At 39.5% G+C, this 16,903-nt stretch overlaps 1 protein-coding gene across 2 annotated transcripts in view; it reads left to right on the plus strand.

Annotated features, from left to right (window-relative positions):
* The window catches only part of RANBP17 (RAN binding protein 17), a 240,644-nt gene that overhangs the window by 151,927 nt on the left and 71,814 nt on the right, over positions 1 to 16,903 (plus strand). For both annotated transcript variants that reach the window (XR_015795121.1, XM_088134974.1), the window contains exon 19: positions 13,845 to 13,948. Coding sequence is in view for 1 of the 2 variants with exons in the window: in XM_088134974.1 (XP_087991100.1) it covers positions 13,845 to 13,948 (104 nt within the window). In the remaining variant the exon portion in view is untranslated. The remainder of the gene's footprint in view (positions 1 to 13,844; positions 13,949 to 16,903) is intronic.

Here is a 16,903-nt window from a genome sequence, read left to right on the forward strand (position 1 = left end):
TGTCAGGCCCAGCCCAAGAACAACAATGAAACAGTCCAGTCCAGTATAGTTTCTTTATTTGCTTACACCTTAAAGACAGAATCTTGCCAAACCAAATCTATACTATTGTAACTAGTGGATATACCCTGGGAGATTCTAGAGAGTGGGTATCCTGAGCCTCTTACTCATCTCATGCCCCCCCTATGGACCGTGTTGCCTCTTGCCTCCTTTCCCCTCCCAGAATGCACCCCCTCCTTCCTGATAGCCTTGATCTCCCATATCACTTTCCTCCTCGTAGATACATTCCATCACAGATATTGCATCCCATCTCCCACCTCCAGCAATTTAGTTAAATGCTTCCTAAAAGGTTTGAAAAATATTTACTCACAGCTATGTTGAAGTTAGTGAGGATATTCTACCATTACTACAGTGGTACGTCGGGTCACGAACGCTTCTGTTCACGACCAATTTGGGTCACGAACAGCACCGTTCGCAAAATTTTGCTTCCGTTCGCGAACGCCGGATCGGGTGACGAACAGGATCCGCGGCCATTTTCCCTGCCGTGACACGTGGTCATGGCTTCCTGTAGGGAGGGGGACTCTCCCTCCAAGCAATAACTGCCTCCCCACCCGCCTTCCTGTCCTTCACGCCAGAAGTCGCGTGGAGCAAGGTTAGCGTTCTCTCTCTTCGTACTGTACTTTGTGTCGTATTTTTGTGGTTTAAAAAAAAAATACATATGGTTCAGAACGGATTACATTGAACCTTATGGGAAAATTTGATTCGGGTGGCAACCAAAATCGGTTGGCGACCAAATTCGGAGGGGTCAGAACGGATTAACTGTATTTACATTGAACCTTATGGGAAAATTTGATTCGGGTCGCGACCAGAGTCGCGGAACGAATTAAGTTCGTGAGCCGAGGTACCATTGTACTTTGGTGGCATATTGAATATCACTGAGTCCAGCTGTCTACCTTCATGTGACATCCATTATAAATTGGATGTTTGATAAGCAGAGCAGATACATTATGGCTTGGAAGTTTGGCTAAACCTTTGGGCAGATCACAGTTCAGACCTGTGTCTTAAACCATGCACAGAGCACCCAGACCTGGCTGTTCCTTGCACCAAACCTTTTGGACACTTCTACCATTATGTGTGTGTGAATTACAGAGACCATGAATAGAAAGATCAGAGTATTTATTTGTAATTGATTTCCTGAATCAGTGAATTCAGGCATCACATACACTGTAATAGTACCTATGTCCAAGTACAGAGAGATGGGGTAGAGCCGCTGGGTGTTAACATTATGTTCCTGCCTCTTGCTTTTGGAGTAGCAACTTGATCGTTTGTGCTGCCACCACCTGTCCTGCAGGCTGTCTCATCTGGTGTCCACCCCCTAACTCTAGTGTGCAAGTTTGACATCATGACTCAAAATAAGGATAGAGCATTTCAACTTCCCAGGGTTCTCAGTTGCAGATCTCAAAGTGACCATTTTGAGGGCAATTTTTTTTTTCCATACATACATACATCAAAAGGCTTCAGGCTATCTCAAAAAGCCTCAAACACAATAGGTTTTTAACACATTATACAGTGGTACCTCAGGATACGAACTTAATGCGTTCCGTGACTCTGGGCGTATCCCGAGTTGGTCGTAACCCGACGCAAATTTCCCCATAGGGTTCAATGTAAATACGGTTAATCCGTTCCGCCCTCCGAATTTGGTCGCACCCTGAAGCAAATTTTCCCATAAGGTTCAATGTAATTACCGTTAATCCGTTCTGGCATCCGCGGACCACGTGTCAGGGGCGGGAGAACGGCCGGGCACGGCGTGATGGGAGAACGGCCGGGCGTGGCGCGTTGGGAGAACGGCCAGGCGCTGGGCGAGAACGGCCGGGTGCCACGCGAGAACGGCTGGGCACCATGCAGCGCAGCAGGAGAACGGCCGGGCGCGGCGTGGCGGGAGAACGGCCGCGGACCACGGGTCAGGGGTAGAAAAATGGCTGTGGACCACGTGTCAGGGCAGAAAAATGACCGTATCCCAAGGCGGAGTTCGCACATGGAGGTAAATTTTTGCGGCCGGAGCTGGTCGTAATCCGAAAAGTTTGTTAGTAGAGGCGTTCGTATCCCGAGGTACCACTGTATTTGTTAATTGATAAGGTACATGTAATCTGTTTCACATGTAACTTCCTCTCCCTTTCCTCCCATCTTATCCCAGTTTAAATCCTAATTAGTCAAGCCACTCTGTATCTCAACTACAACTCACAAAGTTTATGCCTTTTAATAATTTTTTTAAGTTGGAAAAGTGCTACCAAACACCTTCACTTTTTTTGCTATTGCAGACTACAATGGTCTCCTCCTTCAGTATCTGTTGTGGGGATGTGGACTCTGCAGTCTAGCATAAAGGTAATCCTCGACCACAATAGGGACTGGAAAATTTGTCATTAAGCAATACAGTTGTTAAGTGAGGCAACATATGACCACACCCAATTTTACTACCTTTTTTGCCTTGGCCATTAAGTGAGACATCCCGTGACCATGACTTGTGACCTTCCCTGCCGGCTTCTCCATTGACTTTGCTTATCAGAAGCCAGCCGGGAAGGTTGCAAATGGCAATCCTGTGACCACAGGATGCTTCAACCGTCATAAATGCACAACGGTTGCCAAGTGTCCAAATCACAATCACGTGACTATGGGGATGTTGCGGTGGTCGTAAGCTCGAGGACCAGTTTTAAGTCACTTTTTCCAGCGCTGCCATAACTCCGAATGGTCATAAGTCGAGGACTACCTGTATAGACTATATTTGCAACAGGTGCATATTGCAAATTCAGAGATGATCATCAAAGAACCTGCCAGAAATAAGTAACTAGTTAATTGGAACATAAACTCTTTTTCAAAGTATTATAATTAGTATAATTATAAATTGTTACAATTTTCAATCTGTACATGATTGCTTGGTTTATGCTCTGGGCCCTATACTAATAATCAAAAGGAAGTTTGGAATACAAGATAGTTCGTGTTTATTCTTTTAAGTTGTTCCCATAACCTGCAGTGGTTTGGTATTTCAGTTTAATGCTGCTTGATCCTATTTCAGGAGATTGAAAATCCCTGTTCTTATTACTTTCATCCCACATACTTAAGTAGAACATGTCAGACTCTGGACATTACATGGTCAGAAATTAATTTTATCCAAAACATTGAGAGAATGTCATGAAATGTTACATCTTTCCCCATAAGTGCTCTTACCTCAGGGCATACACAGAATACCCTTAGACATAGCTGCGATTTTTACCTTTCTGGGTTACCAGTATATAATATGCCTTATCAGCAAAGAATGCTGTCCCTACTGCCCTAATTTGCTGGGTGATTATTCAGCTCAACTGGGGACTTCTGGAAAATTCCATGGCTTGGTTCATCCCAATATGATTCAGATGCCACCTCTGGTAGGGCCCAAGTACTGTTCCTGAGTCCTTACCAATTTTATTTTCCCCTCTGGCCCATCTGCAGCAGATTCTGATGTGAATGTTGTTTTCAGCCCTGCTTCCTTATTTAGTCAATTTTAACAGTATCTTTAGCTTCACAAATTATATAACCACACCTTCTTTACTTGAGTAATTTCAGCTATGCCACAAGCTAGATAAACACATTAACAGCTTATGTCCCTATGGTATACAAGCCTAAGTGCAACCTGAACCAGTATTTTAATCCTCCATGTCCTTGTAGCAAAGCAATAATTCAAACATAGTGCTCAATAGCACCCCTAGTAATGTGTTACAATTGTATACTACCCTGTGCATAACAAAATGGTGGGAGAGAGACAGAATTGCTAGAAGTGTAAATGAAATATTCTTATATGAATGTGTGAATAAAATACACTTTAAAAAACACATTTTTAACACCATAGGGTAGGGAACCAAGTAGATATATATCAAGCATACTAATCAAAGTGAATGCTTAGGGTTTCTGGAAAACCTTATACCTTTCCAGAATTCATAGTTTCAACAGATGTATTTGGGTTGGCTAAGAATTCTGAGAGTTGTAGTCCCAAAACATTTGATGGGCATCAGATTGGAAAAGCTGCTATATGGGAATGCTTAAAGGAAAAACATGCTATAAGCAAATTAGAGAAACAGAAAAGTAGCAGAAGAATTCAAGGACATAAATAAAATCACATGGATATTAATAGCAACAGCAGGAAAAGTAAACATGTAATCTGGAATGACCACTTATTTTATCTGCCATAAAATAAATGAAGTGGGAAAATAACATGTACGTTCCTATTTCAGCTAGACAATGAAAGGAGTACTCAGTTATGGAGTGCAATATAGTGATTGGGTTCACAAATTATTCTAAACCATAATATGGTTTCTTTGAGTTTGGCCTAGTGTGATGTATGGCTGTTTCATCTGTAAGCAATGTTTCATGGCTTAGCATGTCTGAACCCATGAAAGTGCAGCATATTTAAGGTAGAGAAAATACCAGGGATTAACTGGAGATTAATGATCTTGTATAGAAGGCTATAGTTGGAGAAGATGTTGCCAGTTTGAGTTGACACTATTAGGCTTTAGTCACTCTGTCTAAATGTCCGTTAGACACACAGTAGTATAACAGTAAAGTGAATTAGCCATTAATGAAAATTGTGGAGGCTCTAATGAAATGACAAGTTACAAGCACACAACAGATGATGTTCAGATAGTAGTACTGCTCAGGATATGGTACAGAAGTAAACAGAGCAACTGGGTTTATCATGGTAAAGTAATACAGAAAAGATTCTAGTTCTTTACTGCATAGAACAATTAATTCCCTGAAAACTGACCTTTTGGAGTTCCTTTTAACACGGAACAGAAGGAGGAAATAAATGTACCCAATGATACTAATTATATTTGCTGAGGAGTTTTGGTGGGGACAGTGGTGGCTTAGTCATCTCTCCATGAGAGAGGAGATGGCACCACAGCTGGATCAAGGAAGAAGTGAGGAAATTGACCCATACAGTCTCTGGATAGCCATTCCTTAAAAGCTAATTGTGTAGCCAGAAGTTTCTGCAAACGACTGATGAGTCGAACAGCCGGGAGGCATGGGATCCATCTTTGTTTGAAGTTGCGGTACAGCCTTTTTATGGACACTAGAGCCGACCAAACCTCATTTCTAAACACTGTGGAATATAACTATTTTGCAACTTAAGAGAGACCTTCCTTCGCAACAGATAAACAATTCTCTTGGGGCTTATCCTTATTTTTGGGACTGTGCTTTCAAAAGAAGAAATAGAATATTAATTTGAATCTGATTAACTCACAGAAAACTGGATGACAAGTGGAATTTAAAAGAGACTTAAAGGTTACAGTGAAAAGGGAAGATTTATATGTTAGAAGTTTATTTTTTACGAAACTCCATTTGCAGTAACAAGATTTGCTTTTCCCCTGGGAAAGTTTCTTGTTTTGTTGGATGATGTCTGTTGATTGACTGGTGTGATGGACTAGAATGGTGGGAGGGGAGTAAAGAATGTGCTCTCATCTCCAGAGGAGCGAGGAAGAGATAAGCGGAGGAGACTGGCACCTCCCTAAGAAATTCCATTGGTGTGAACTGGCTGAGCCTGGGAACTGGTTTCATTCTGGGAAGATTCTTGTTAAGAGGTTGTAGCTAATAAACCTTGCTGGATTGATTCTGCTTGGTCTCCTGGAGTTCCTTGGGCTAGGCCCGACGGCTGGGTTTCTAAAACAGAAAAAGACTGTAACTGGATCCCTGTATGTTTCCCTTTGATGCCTGCCTACAGTTCCAGCTTGAAAGACACTAGAGGGTGTGAACTGTCAGTACATTCACTTATAATTAAATATATCCAGCTATATGTTTTACTTGTGTAAACAGAAAAAAAAATAGAATATAGCTACAAGGTCCTTTGGAGCAGCCATTACAAAATAAAATAACTCCTTTAAGTTTACTCCAGTCAATGTTTGATGAATTAGGAGCTAAATTCAAGTTGTGTGAAAAAAATGAAGAGTGGATAAGATGGTTAACTTTGAAAAAGAGGTGGAGATTGACTCAAATGTGGAATTGAAGTTCAAAAAAATGTTGGACTATGAAGGTGGTATGAAGATAGTATGGACTCAGACATGGATTTGAAACAGCCAAAGGGTAAGAGCGATACAGGGAAAGTTGCCAGAATGGATTTACAAATGGAACCAACTGATGTTACAGTGTTTAAAGGGGACATACAAATAATGGAGAAGAGTGTCTTGGAAAGATTTTTTTATCTTGGATTTGCAAAAGGAATGTGTTGAACCGGTGAGGCTGTTCCTGGGAAGAGACAAAGAGAAATTACTGGGGATGTTTCTGGGAGAAGATAAGGAGAGCCTGTGGGGAATCAACTTGTGGGTCATTATTTGAAAGGATTAAAGTTTAAGCTTTTTAAAAGTAAACAGAAGATTTACAAAGTGAATTTATTTGACTATGGTTAACATATGCTGAGGCTTATCTTAGTTATTAATGGGTTTTTTTGTGATCAGGATTGAATGACGATGCTTTAAGTATCTGTATATAAAGTTTACTAAGTTTAAAATATATTTGTTATTAAATGTATGGAATTTTTGTTTTTATATATGATAACAGTAGTAAGATTTTTTATATGTACAAAAGTGGTAGGATATGACATTATCTGTAACTTTATTTTTATATATGATAACAACAGCAGGGCTTTTAAATGCACAGATGTGGAAAGGTAAGATGTTACCTACAGTAGAAAAATGGCTGGCGAAGTTGATGGAGTTGGCTGAGATGGTGAAATTGACGGTTTTGACTTAAGACATTGTGTAATTTTAGTGCTAACTGGAAACCTTTTTCATCCTTCTGCAGGATACAGAAAAAAATGAAATTATGTCATATGGGTTTGATGATTAGAAATAATGTGGGTTAATTTAGAGCAAGAGTTTGATGTATATTGTTACTTATATCTTGTGGGGAGAGTTGGAAGTCAGTTCTTTTTTTTTTCTCTCTCTCTTTTCTGCACTTTTGATCTTTACTATTTTCTCTTTTTCCAATTTCTTTTTCTTATTCTCTTTCTTAATATTAGTTTTGTTAGTTTTTACTGTTCTTTTAAAAATTAATAAAATTATTATTAAAAAGATACTAATTATATTTGCTGTATATAAATGTCTACAGAATGAAACTATATTTTAATGGACCATTTGGGAGTGTCCATTACAGCTGAATATCTATTAACCCAAAATGGTGTCATTTGCATAACTAAGTCATCATGCAAATGATACAGATTATGTAATTTGCGTCAATTTATATCACTTGTGCAGTTGCTTGACCATTGCCCAACCACATCACCCACATTTTATGAAATGTGGTGGTGTTGTTGGGCAGTGGTTGTTTTTACATAATACTGTTTCTTTTAACTTGTGAAGCTGCCCTGAGTTGTTTTAGAGTTGGACATCCTAGAAATTCAATAAATAAATAATAAAGCTAAGGTAAACTCGATATAAATTTAACTTCCTCAATCCAACTGCTTGTGAATACAACAAATTTATCCAGTGTTTCAAGGGGTTATCAGGATGAGAATGTAGTCCATTGCATCTGAAGTTCACTAAATGTGGGTCCATGAAATTGAGGTTTTAATTTAATTTAAAAGGTAATTTAATTTAAAATTAAATTAATTTTAAAAGAATACAATGCAAACACTTCCTTTTCTCTCCTCTTCACTGTAAGCAATTGTACAAACAGTCCATTTGGCTGCCATTTTGATTTTATGCTTCAGTAGGACTTGTCTGAATATTTTGTATCTTTCACACAGCCTTTCTCAACTTTTTGACCCTGGAGGAACTCTTGAAATATTTTTCAGGCCTCGGGGAACCCCTGCACATTCAGGCTCAAATATAGGCCAGAAGTTACAAAATTATTATATTTGTTCCATGCCTGTATATATGCATTAACAGTGTTCTTAAACTAAAAATAAAGAATGAAACTTCTTTAATGTGAAACCTGTGCTTGTTTTTTGCTGCACAAATACTCAATTCTGGGCCAAACCTGAGATAAGGACACAGGGATTTCATCTTCAACTGAAATAAGATGATTTCCGTCTTTGTTTTTGATGTTTGTTAAACAAGAAGAAGCTTGCTCACACATGTAAGAAGTTGAAAACTGCTGCAAAATATTCAGTGCCTTCCTTTGAATGGCAGGGTACTCTTCTTTCACAGAAATCCAGAATTTGTCCATGGGCAGATCAGTGAATCTCATCTTGAGTGTACGATCAGACTGCAGCTCACAAAGTTCTCCCTCTTCCTTCAAAGTGAAGTTCTTAGGCTGAGCAGAAGATGCAGAGAAAGGATCCCTCACCCAGTCATGTATTCGTATTGAAAGAGGGAAAGTACTGATCAATTTTGTTCTGCAGTACTTCCAGGTGATTTTCAATTAGATTTGAGACTTTCTGGTATCCTTTCTCACTCTAAAGCCCAAGCAGCAGTGGAAACATTTCAATATTTCCTTTTTCAATATGGTTTTTCCAAACATTGTTTTTTTTAAATTCAAGAAACGTGTCCCTTGAAGTCAAAACATTTTCTCCAATGCCTTGTAGAGACTTGTTCAAATGGTTCATGTGATGAAAGATGTCCACTAAGTATGCTAGTTTCTGCAACCATTCTCCATCTTCAAAACACTCAGCATAATGTAGAGCAGTGATTCTCAACCTTTTTGAAGCTGCTGCCCTGCTAAGGAGCGGAAAATTTTTCAACGCCACCCTTTGGGGAGGGGGGGGAGTTACTGAATTATAAAAGGCAAAAATTTTAAGTAATTTTTTTCAGTAGACTTACACACCAAATTTGTTCGATTTAACTCGATACTTTTGCCCTGGAAGGTAATTGCATTCCCTTTATTAAAATTAAAATGACTAATGCAAAAAAAATGAAGCGAATGAAAAGCAACTCAAGAAACACGGGTCAAATCAAACATTCATATTGAAAGGACGCTCAACGCACGCACTGTGATTAATGGCGCGGGAAGACAGCTGACACACTGCGATTAATGGCGCGGGAAAACAGCTGACGCATGCGCTGCGCTGGTTGGGATCGGAGAAGAATCGTAGTGTCGAGTTCTTCAAGGTCAGCCTACTTAGAATACAAATTCTTCTCACCATTCTTAGAAGTGCGTGAGGGCAGCTGTTGCGTAAGTTCGTTTTATTGCTGGTACAAATGGTGTAAACCGGATAATCGATTTAATAAATTTTGGGGGGAGTTTTAAAATTAAGTTCGAATGCCAAAACATGCTCATCGCCCCTCTACCGCCCAAAACAAGTTCACCGCCCCTCAGCATCCTCCCACCGCCCCCCGGGACCGGGACCGCCCCCGTTGAGAACCAATGATGTAGAGTATTCTCGAAAGTACTGTTGCAATTCTGCCTTCAGCTCAAACACCCTGTTGAAAACTCTTCCTCTGCTGAGCCACCTTATTTCTGTGTGTAACAGGAGACTTATCTGCTCTTTGTCCAGGTTTTCACACAGTTTTTTGAAACATTCTTGAGTGAACTGGTCTTTATTTAAGTTAACCATTTTTGTAGCATCCAGAACTTTTTCATTTCATCTTCAAGAGTTTTTGACACCAACACTTCTCTGTGAACAAAGCAGTGTGTTGAGACAACATCAGGATTTTCTTTTCTTATAAGAGAAAGGAAACTTTTCATGGAGTACCATCAGTACAGATGCCAACACAGTTCCTTCAAGACAGACTTTTTGTTTCTAGATATGAAGGCAAAACTTTACGTGCATCTTAGCTTTTGCATGTTTCATGTAGTTCTTTGCAGCAGAAAGTTTTCTTGAATTTCACCATCATTTACAATTCTTACAAATGCCATAATGTGACGTTTATTGGTGAAATCTGTTGACTCATCAACTTGGATAGAAAAGCTGCTATTCTTCAGTTTATCAAATAAAACCTCTTCTGCATCATGTGACATGTCATCAATACATTGACTTATTGTACTGTTTGACAGTGGAACCTTTTCAATTTCTTGACCGCATCTGGTCCCAGCACTTTTCCCACAAATATTTTACATGCTGGCATGATTACTTTCTCACCCAAAACGTGACTTTTCCTTTGCTGTGTAATAAGTTCTGCTCCTAAATAACTTGCTTCTTGGGCTTTTTTATTGAATGTCATTTTATTAATAAAAGCTTTACTCTTTGTTCTGTGATTCCAATAGCCATTTAAAATAATCAGAACTTACTTGTCACATGGCTATGATTTATAGTTAAGTGTCTTTTTAATTTTGCTGGAGCCATTGCTGCATTTGTAAGTTGTTTGCCACAGATGAGGCACAACTTGGACCACCAGTCCATGTAAAACCCATTGATAAGTAGCTTTCAATGTAAAAATGGACTTTTTTGATGTACCAATGCCTGAGAAGATTTAAATTCTTCATTATCATCATTAAACTTACTGGTATTGTCCATGCTAGAATCCTCCTCTTCTCTCTCATACCTCCTCTTCAAAAATCGCCACACTGGACCCTCAGACATGACTGAATAAACATGTACAAAATTTATTTAAAATAATGGAATAAAATAAGTATAGGAAAACTGCATGGAAAAGATAGAGGAGAGGGAGACTGATGTCACAGACTAAGTTGGATGAGTCCATTAATTTCTTGAAAAATGCACTTTTTCCTCCCCTTCCTGCAGTATATTCCCCCCTTCCTGCAACATAGCATTCACCTGTTATCAGTGGTCTCCCCTATCTCGCGTCAAAAATTAAGAATGGATTCAACAAAATAAACACAGTCCTACAGTGCACTATCAGAGAGCTCAGAGTTGTAACTAGATTTTTGTTCGATCTCTGCTCATCACTGGGAGAGCATGTTGACCAAATTTGAAATAATTTTTTAAATAAATCATGATCTCCCAGGGAACCCCTAATGATCTCTCGCGGAACCCTAGGGTTCCATGGAATCCTTATTGAGAAACTCTGCTTTAACAGAAAACAATCTGCTGTCCCATTTGATTTTATGTTAAAAGAAAAGAGCAACACAGGGCTACAGTAGCTGGATGGCATGTTGATTTTCTCCTAGAATTACATCCAAAATAGGATCCTGCTATTCAGTCTCTTAGAAGAGGCTCTATGGTAGGCCTACCATATCTAGACTGCAAAGTAGTTCTTGCTTAGTGACCACAGTTGGGACTGGCAACTCATGACCGTGACAATTTACAACCTCACTTTCCCTTTGGTTGTTAAATGAAGTGCCGCAGTCGTTAAGCAAAACATCACGTGGCTGCGACTTACGATTTTACTTCTGCCTTCTCTATTAACTCTGCTTGTCACAAGCCAGTTATGAATCATATAAATGGCGATCAAATGACCGTGGGATGCTGTGATAGTTGTAAATGTGTGCTGGTTGCAAAGCGCTCAAATGGCAATCATGTGACTGCAGACGCTGCGACGGTCATAAATGTGAATATTGGTTGTAAAGTTCGGTTTTTTTAATACCATCATAACTTCAAGCAGTCACTAAACGAGGCAGGCAATAAGCAAGAATCTGTTTTGTTTATTGCCTTCTTGTGGCAGTCTAGTTTTTTGCAGCTAAGATATGTTAGGCCTGCTCTATGGAGGAGCCATATAGACAGATTTCGTGCAGCCATTAAGTGAACAAGACAGATAAAATCCCATGAGTGCCAGTCTTCTCAAAAATCATACTTGTGTGTAGTTTCCTAAACACTCTGCATTTATAACAGATCTGTATCAATGCAGTTTAGATCAGAATGGTTTGTGGGGTTGTGTTTTTTTTGTCCTGAATTTCTTGCTTTTAATTCATTATTACAAGAGGAATTATTAAAATTCTGTTGATCATCAAAAGGGACAGACCATAAATTTGACAGAACTTTAATGGATGTAGCAATAGTACCACTTTATTTCTGAATACAAGAAAAGTACTCTGAAAACTAAGTGGCTCGTGTATTCATGTCAGTAGTGTATAGATATGAACACCCTCTCCTGAGATCCAGCAGGCCCTTTCCCTCCTAGTCTTCCAAAAAATCATGAATACCTGGCTTTTCCCACAAGCATAGGGGCAGTGTGAGGCTGGAGCACAAAAATTTTTTTTTTTTTTTGGTGGATATGTGGGGATGTGTAACAGTTGGGGGTGCAAGTGTTGGTTTTTATAGTTTTTATTGCTTTTTATAGTTTTTATTGTTTGTGAGCTGCCCAGGGTTACAGTAGAGTCTTGTTTAACCGACCTTTGCTTATCCGACATCCCGTCTTATCCGACACCCCTAAAAAAAACACAACAACACGCATAAATCGGCAACAAGAAAAGTGTGCCATTTGTTTGCGAGCGTGAGTGTACTCTTTCTTGTTGCTCCTGACGGTGCAGCGCCGCAACGCAAAAATCAGTTGCAACAGGTGCAGCAGGTGTGCGCGTCTAGCCTATGACTCATGTGTCGGTCATGTCTCGCCTTTCCTAACGGTCGCTCAGTGCAGTTTGTTATTGTATTATTATATTATCCGACATTTTCGCTTATCTGACGTTCTGCCGGCCCGTTTATGTCGGATAAGCGAGACTCTACTGTATATACATAAGATGGACAGCTATATAAATCTCTTAAATAAAAAATAAATGATGTAGCTAAATAAATCTTTTAAATAAAAAAATAAATGATGTCCTATGATACCAGTTACAATGTGAAGTGCTTTTTTTGTTCATGATTCTTGTCATTCCACTCCTGCTATCTCATACTTACTTTTTGCCTTCTCTTTTCAGCAGTTACTCTGTATTCCACGTTCAGTCATTATTATTACAGTATTTCTTATTCTGCAATAAGGGAGGGAGAGGGGTCATGTATGTATACTGAGGAGGTGCTGTATTATTAAAAATGTTTGACATATCTAGTGATTTATATGGGCAACTTGAATGGGGCAGCTCAGGTTCATAGTGAGAACAAAAAGGGACCTATCCAGGCAAGGTGACAGTTCCTTCTAGACCAGGGTTCCTCAACCTTGGCAACTTTAAGACGGGTGGACTTCAACTCCCAGAATTCCCCAGCCTGGTTCCAAGGCTGGCTGGGGAATTCTGGGAGTTGAAGTCCACCAGTCTAAGAGTTGCCAAGGTTGAGGAATCCTGGTCTAGACTGCACAGATCAATGTTCCTCTCCATCCTTTCCGATTCTTTTCTTTCTTTCCCCCAAGATTTATCTGAGGGCTTGTTTTCCCTTTGCGTGTATCAACATTCCACACTATTGAGTTCTTATGGGACTATTTTGAAGATCACTTTCTCTAGGGTTTTTTTTTCCCCTGAAGAATTTTGAGCATCAGCAAACCTCAGTTACTTTAAGTTGTTGATACTTTCTTTGAATTATATATGCAATAGCTTCAACTACATTAGCTCGACTTGAATTGTCTTCGGACTGTATGCTAGCCAATACTGTTAACTGAAGAAATGTTCCCAGTGTAAAAGAATGCATTTTCCATTTAAGCATTTACTAAATATCTTCATGGATGTGATAGCTTCACAATTCCCTTTAGCTATGACCTCTTTGTGTTGACAGAGGTGGCCTATAAAAAAAAAAAAACTAAGTATATTCAATTAAATGCAGATGGCGTTGTCAAAGTTCAGTATGGCCAAACAGTTGAGTAAGGGTTCATATCAATCCCTAAAGTGGAAGAATAAAGGAGAACAGCAGTGGGCTAGGAAATAATTGCTAATGAGTTACTGTTTGAGTGCTTGCTCAGTCCATGTGTTTTAATAAAGGAAATCATTCAAATTTAAGGACATTTCAGGTGTAGCTTTGCGTAACCCAAAATTAGTTTTTGTTTTATTCATATAATAGCTACTATGTCCGATTCTTTAATATATTTGTGCTTATAGTTGTGTCCTCTCCCCTCCTTTTCTTGCAGGAGAAGATGAGGATGAGTTTGAAAACTTCATGCTTCCCCTGACAGTTTCATTTGAAACCTTAGCCCAGATATTTAACAGTAGCTTTAAGCAAGAGGAAGCAAAGGTAGGTTATTCTGCGTAGAAGGGGAAATCTTGCTCATCATAATAAATAGTGCTTTAAAAATATGTAAAATTAATCACATTGAAGTCCTATTAAATTCAGTGGAAGTGAGTTATGAATAAATTCTAATTCTCCTTTTGAAGTCCGTATGATCAGCTTGACTACATTGTTGCATTTTTCTTATCCTTGCCTTTATTTATGGAATGCTATCTTTTAAAAGCCTGTATGTGTTCTCTAACTGTTGAGCTTTCAAGTGTGATTCTGCATTCCCCACAGAAAGGGCAGGGTCTGAAATCTCCATCTAAAGTGCCAGGCAAAGCATTGGCAGGGCAAAATAGTAAATCAGAGAGCAGTAGCTTCTTTTCCCTTACTTATCATCTGAGTCTCATCCTGACTTGACATATGCCCTGTTGCTTGGTTTGTGTTCCTCATGATAAGTTGTTGAATGCTTGAGGGGCCACAGCAAATGTAACTAATTCCTAGTCTGTGTTGAATGCCCAAGGGGAAGAGTGAAGGCTTTGCCACCCAGTGGGGAGAATAGGATTCCATTGGGGATTTTTTTTCCTCAAGAATTTTATTCATAAAAAGATGAAATTAAACATGGCATGCACATGAAAATATCATCACAAAGAGCTCACATCTCTCCATAAGATTTAATAAGAGACATGTATGATGTTATGCAGTCAATTTATTGATCCCCTTCACTTCCCTCTTAGTAACAGTAATGTAGACAAGGTTTGGAACATGATGTCACAATATAGTTTTCCTTACTAAATAGGAACCGGACACAGGACTGGTGTTTTTAGTGGCAAACCTGTGATCTACACTGTATTTAATTCTCCCTGCTGATTACTGCTTTTGAACAAGATCTAAAATAAATGTTTAGTATTTTTTCCCTGCGTAATTTGGTCTCTTGCATATCAAATACTTGGGGGGAGAGTTGTGTGCTCTTCTGCTTGTTTAGTTTACTTATTTTATCTGGGTATGAGTGGATTTACGGAGGAGCAGACATATACTGGCTAAAAAAACTGTATGCTTAGAACATCTCTTCTAAACAAGAATTTAATATATAAATCAAGAGTTTATTAAATGGCTGGGCATATATGTATAAATAGGAACTGGTCTTGAAGTATTGCATTCTTAAACCCAACAAAGTGATTAGGATAACTGATAGCTAAATAAGGTTTTTATGTGCCTGTGGGAGCCATATTAGGATTGATTTGACAAGTCAGTTCAGCTGTGGCAACAGTCATATTATCTAGCACAACATTATGTTTTATTAGTAAAATCCTTAAGTGTAGCAAGCTGTTTGTGTCAAAACAACAGTATATTTTAAGGGGAGAAAAGACTTGCTAAGTGGAAGCTGCATTATCAGGAACGAAACACATTAGCATAGCATTACATTAAATAAATTGCATTCTTGTATTATGAACAAACAGTTAACCATGCACTCTACAGTGGCTATTTCAGATATGTTGTGTAATATTCCTAGAAGCTCTATCAATATTTTTTCTTTAGCATTTTAAAGTGCGATTTTTTCCCTCTCTGATACACTTCAAGAGAACATTAGCTACAATCCAGAGAGCTGTGTATTTATTCCATAGATTCAGAAAAGTTCTGAGCTACTTATTCAAAGAGTTCTCCACTCCACTTTGCTAGCTGTATGAAATTTAGGGGAAGTTAAAACATGGTTCTGGGACAGAGCCAAGACACTTTGCTGCTTGAGAAGGAGGACAAGAGGACACCACTACTGTTCCCCTATTATATATACAGAAGCTGCTGTACAGAAGCAGTTGAATCTTAGTTCAGCACTTGGAGCAAGCTAGCTTGTGGAAGGGAAGAGGAAAAGGCCATATGGGGAATCTAGTCACTGGGGAGGCTGCTGTTGCTGCTACTACTACTACCAATAATATTGCAGCTTCTACTGACTGAAGCAGCTATCTTACTTTGCAGAATGATGGGGCATGGTATCAAATTCAAGTAACGAACTCATGGACATGCTACTAGAAAAAAGCCCCAAACTTACTTGATTGATTTGATTTATATGGCTGCACAACTTGCAAAAATGCTGCTCCAGACAGCATATAACAATACAAACAGGATTATAATACAACTAAAACTCAACCAAAAACACAACAACCAAATACACAACATATACTCCAACTCGTGGGATGAGCTCCTCTAACATCCTAACCCCCATGCCTGAGGGAACAGCCAGGTCTTCAAGGGCTTCCTGAAGGTTAACAAGGTCTCAGCAAGTCAGTTCTTCAGAGGGAGATCATTTCACAGGGCAGGCACCATCACAGAGAAAGGATGCTTCCTAAGTTCTATTAGGTGACATTATTTTACAGAAGGAATCTGAAGCATGCCCACTCTGTTGGAGTATATGGGATGGACAGAAACAACCAGAGACAGGCAGCCCCACAAATGACCTAGTTTTACACCATGTAGGCCTTTATAAGTGATAACCAGCACCTTTAATTGCACCTTGAAGCCTACTGGGAGCCAGTGCAGCAGATGAATGTGGGGTATTACATGGCTGTACTGATATGCACCCGTGACTACCTGTCCTGCTGCATTCTGGACCAGCTGTAGCTTCCAAACGGCCTTCAAGGGCAGCCATGTAGAGTGCATTGCAGTAGTCCAACCAAGAGGTGACTACAGCATGAGTGATGACAAGCAGAGCCTCCCGGTCCAGGAACAGACACAATTGGTGCACTAGGTGGAGTTGTGCAAAGGACCGCATGGCCTCAGCTATCACCTGTCCTTGGAGCAGGAGTTAGAGATCCAAGAGGACCCCAGATTGCACACCAGGTCTGAGCAGGGGAGTGCCACTTCCCCAAACCAAAGATGGAAAATTTCCAGTTCCTGGACAAGGTGGGCCTAAAACTCATACCACTCAATCTTGCTAGAGTTGAACCCAATCCTGTTCTTCCCCATCCAAGGTCTGGGCACTGA

The sequence above is a fragment of the Python bivittatus genome, unplaced genomic scaffold (genome assembly GCF_059951505.1).
Source record: "Python bivittatus isolate LINGU-HERP-01145 unplaced genomic scaffold, Pbiv_v1 ctg000020_np1212, whole genome shotgun sequence".
Taxonomy (NCBI): domain Eukaryota; kingdom Metazoa; phylum Chordata; class Lepidosauria; order Squamata; family Pythonidae; genus Python; species Python bivittatus.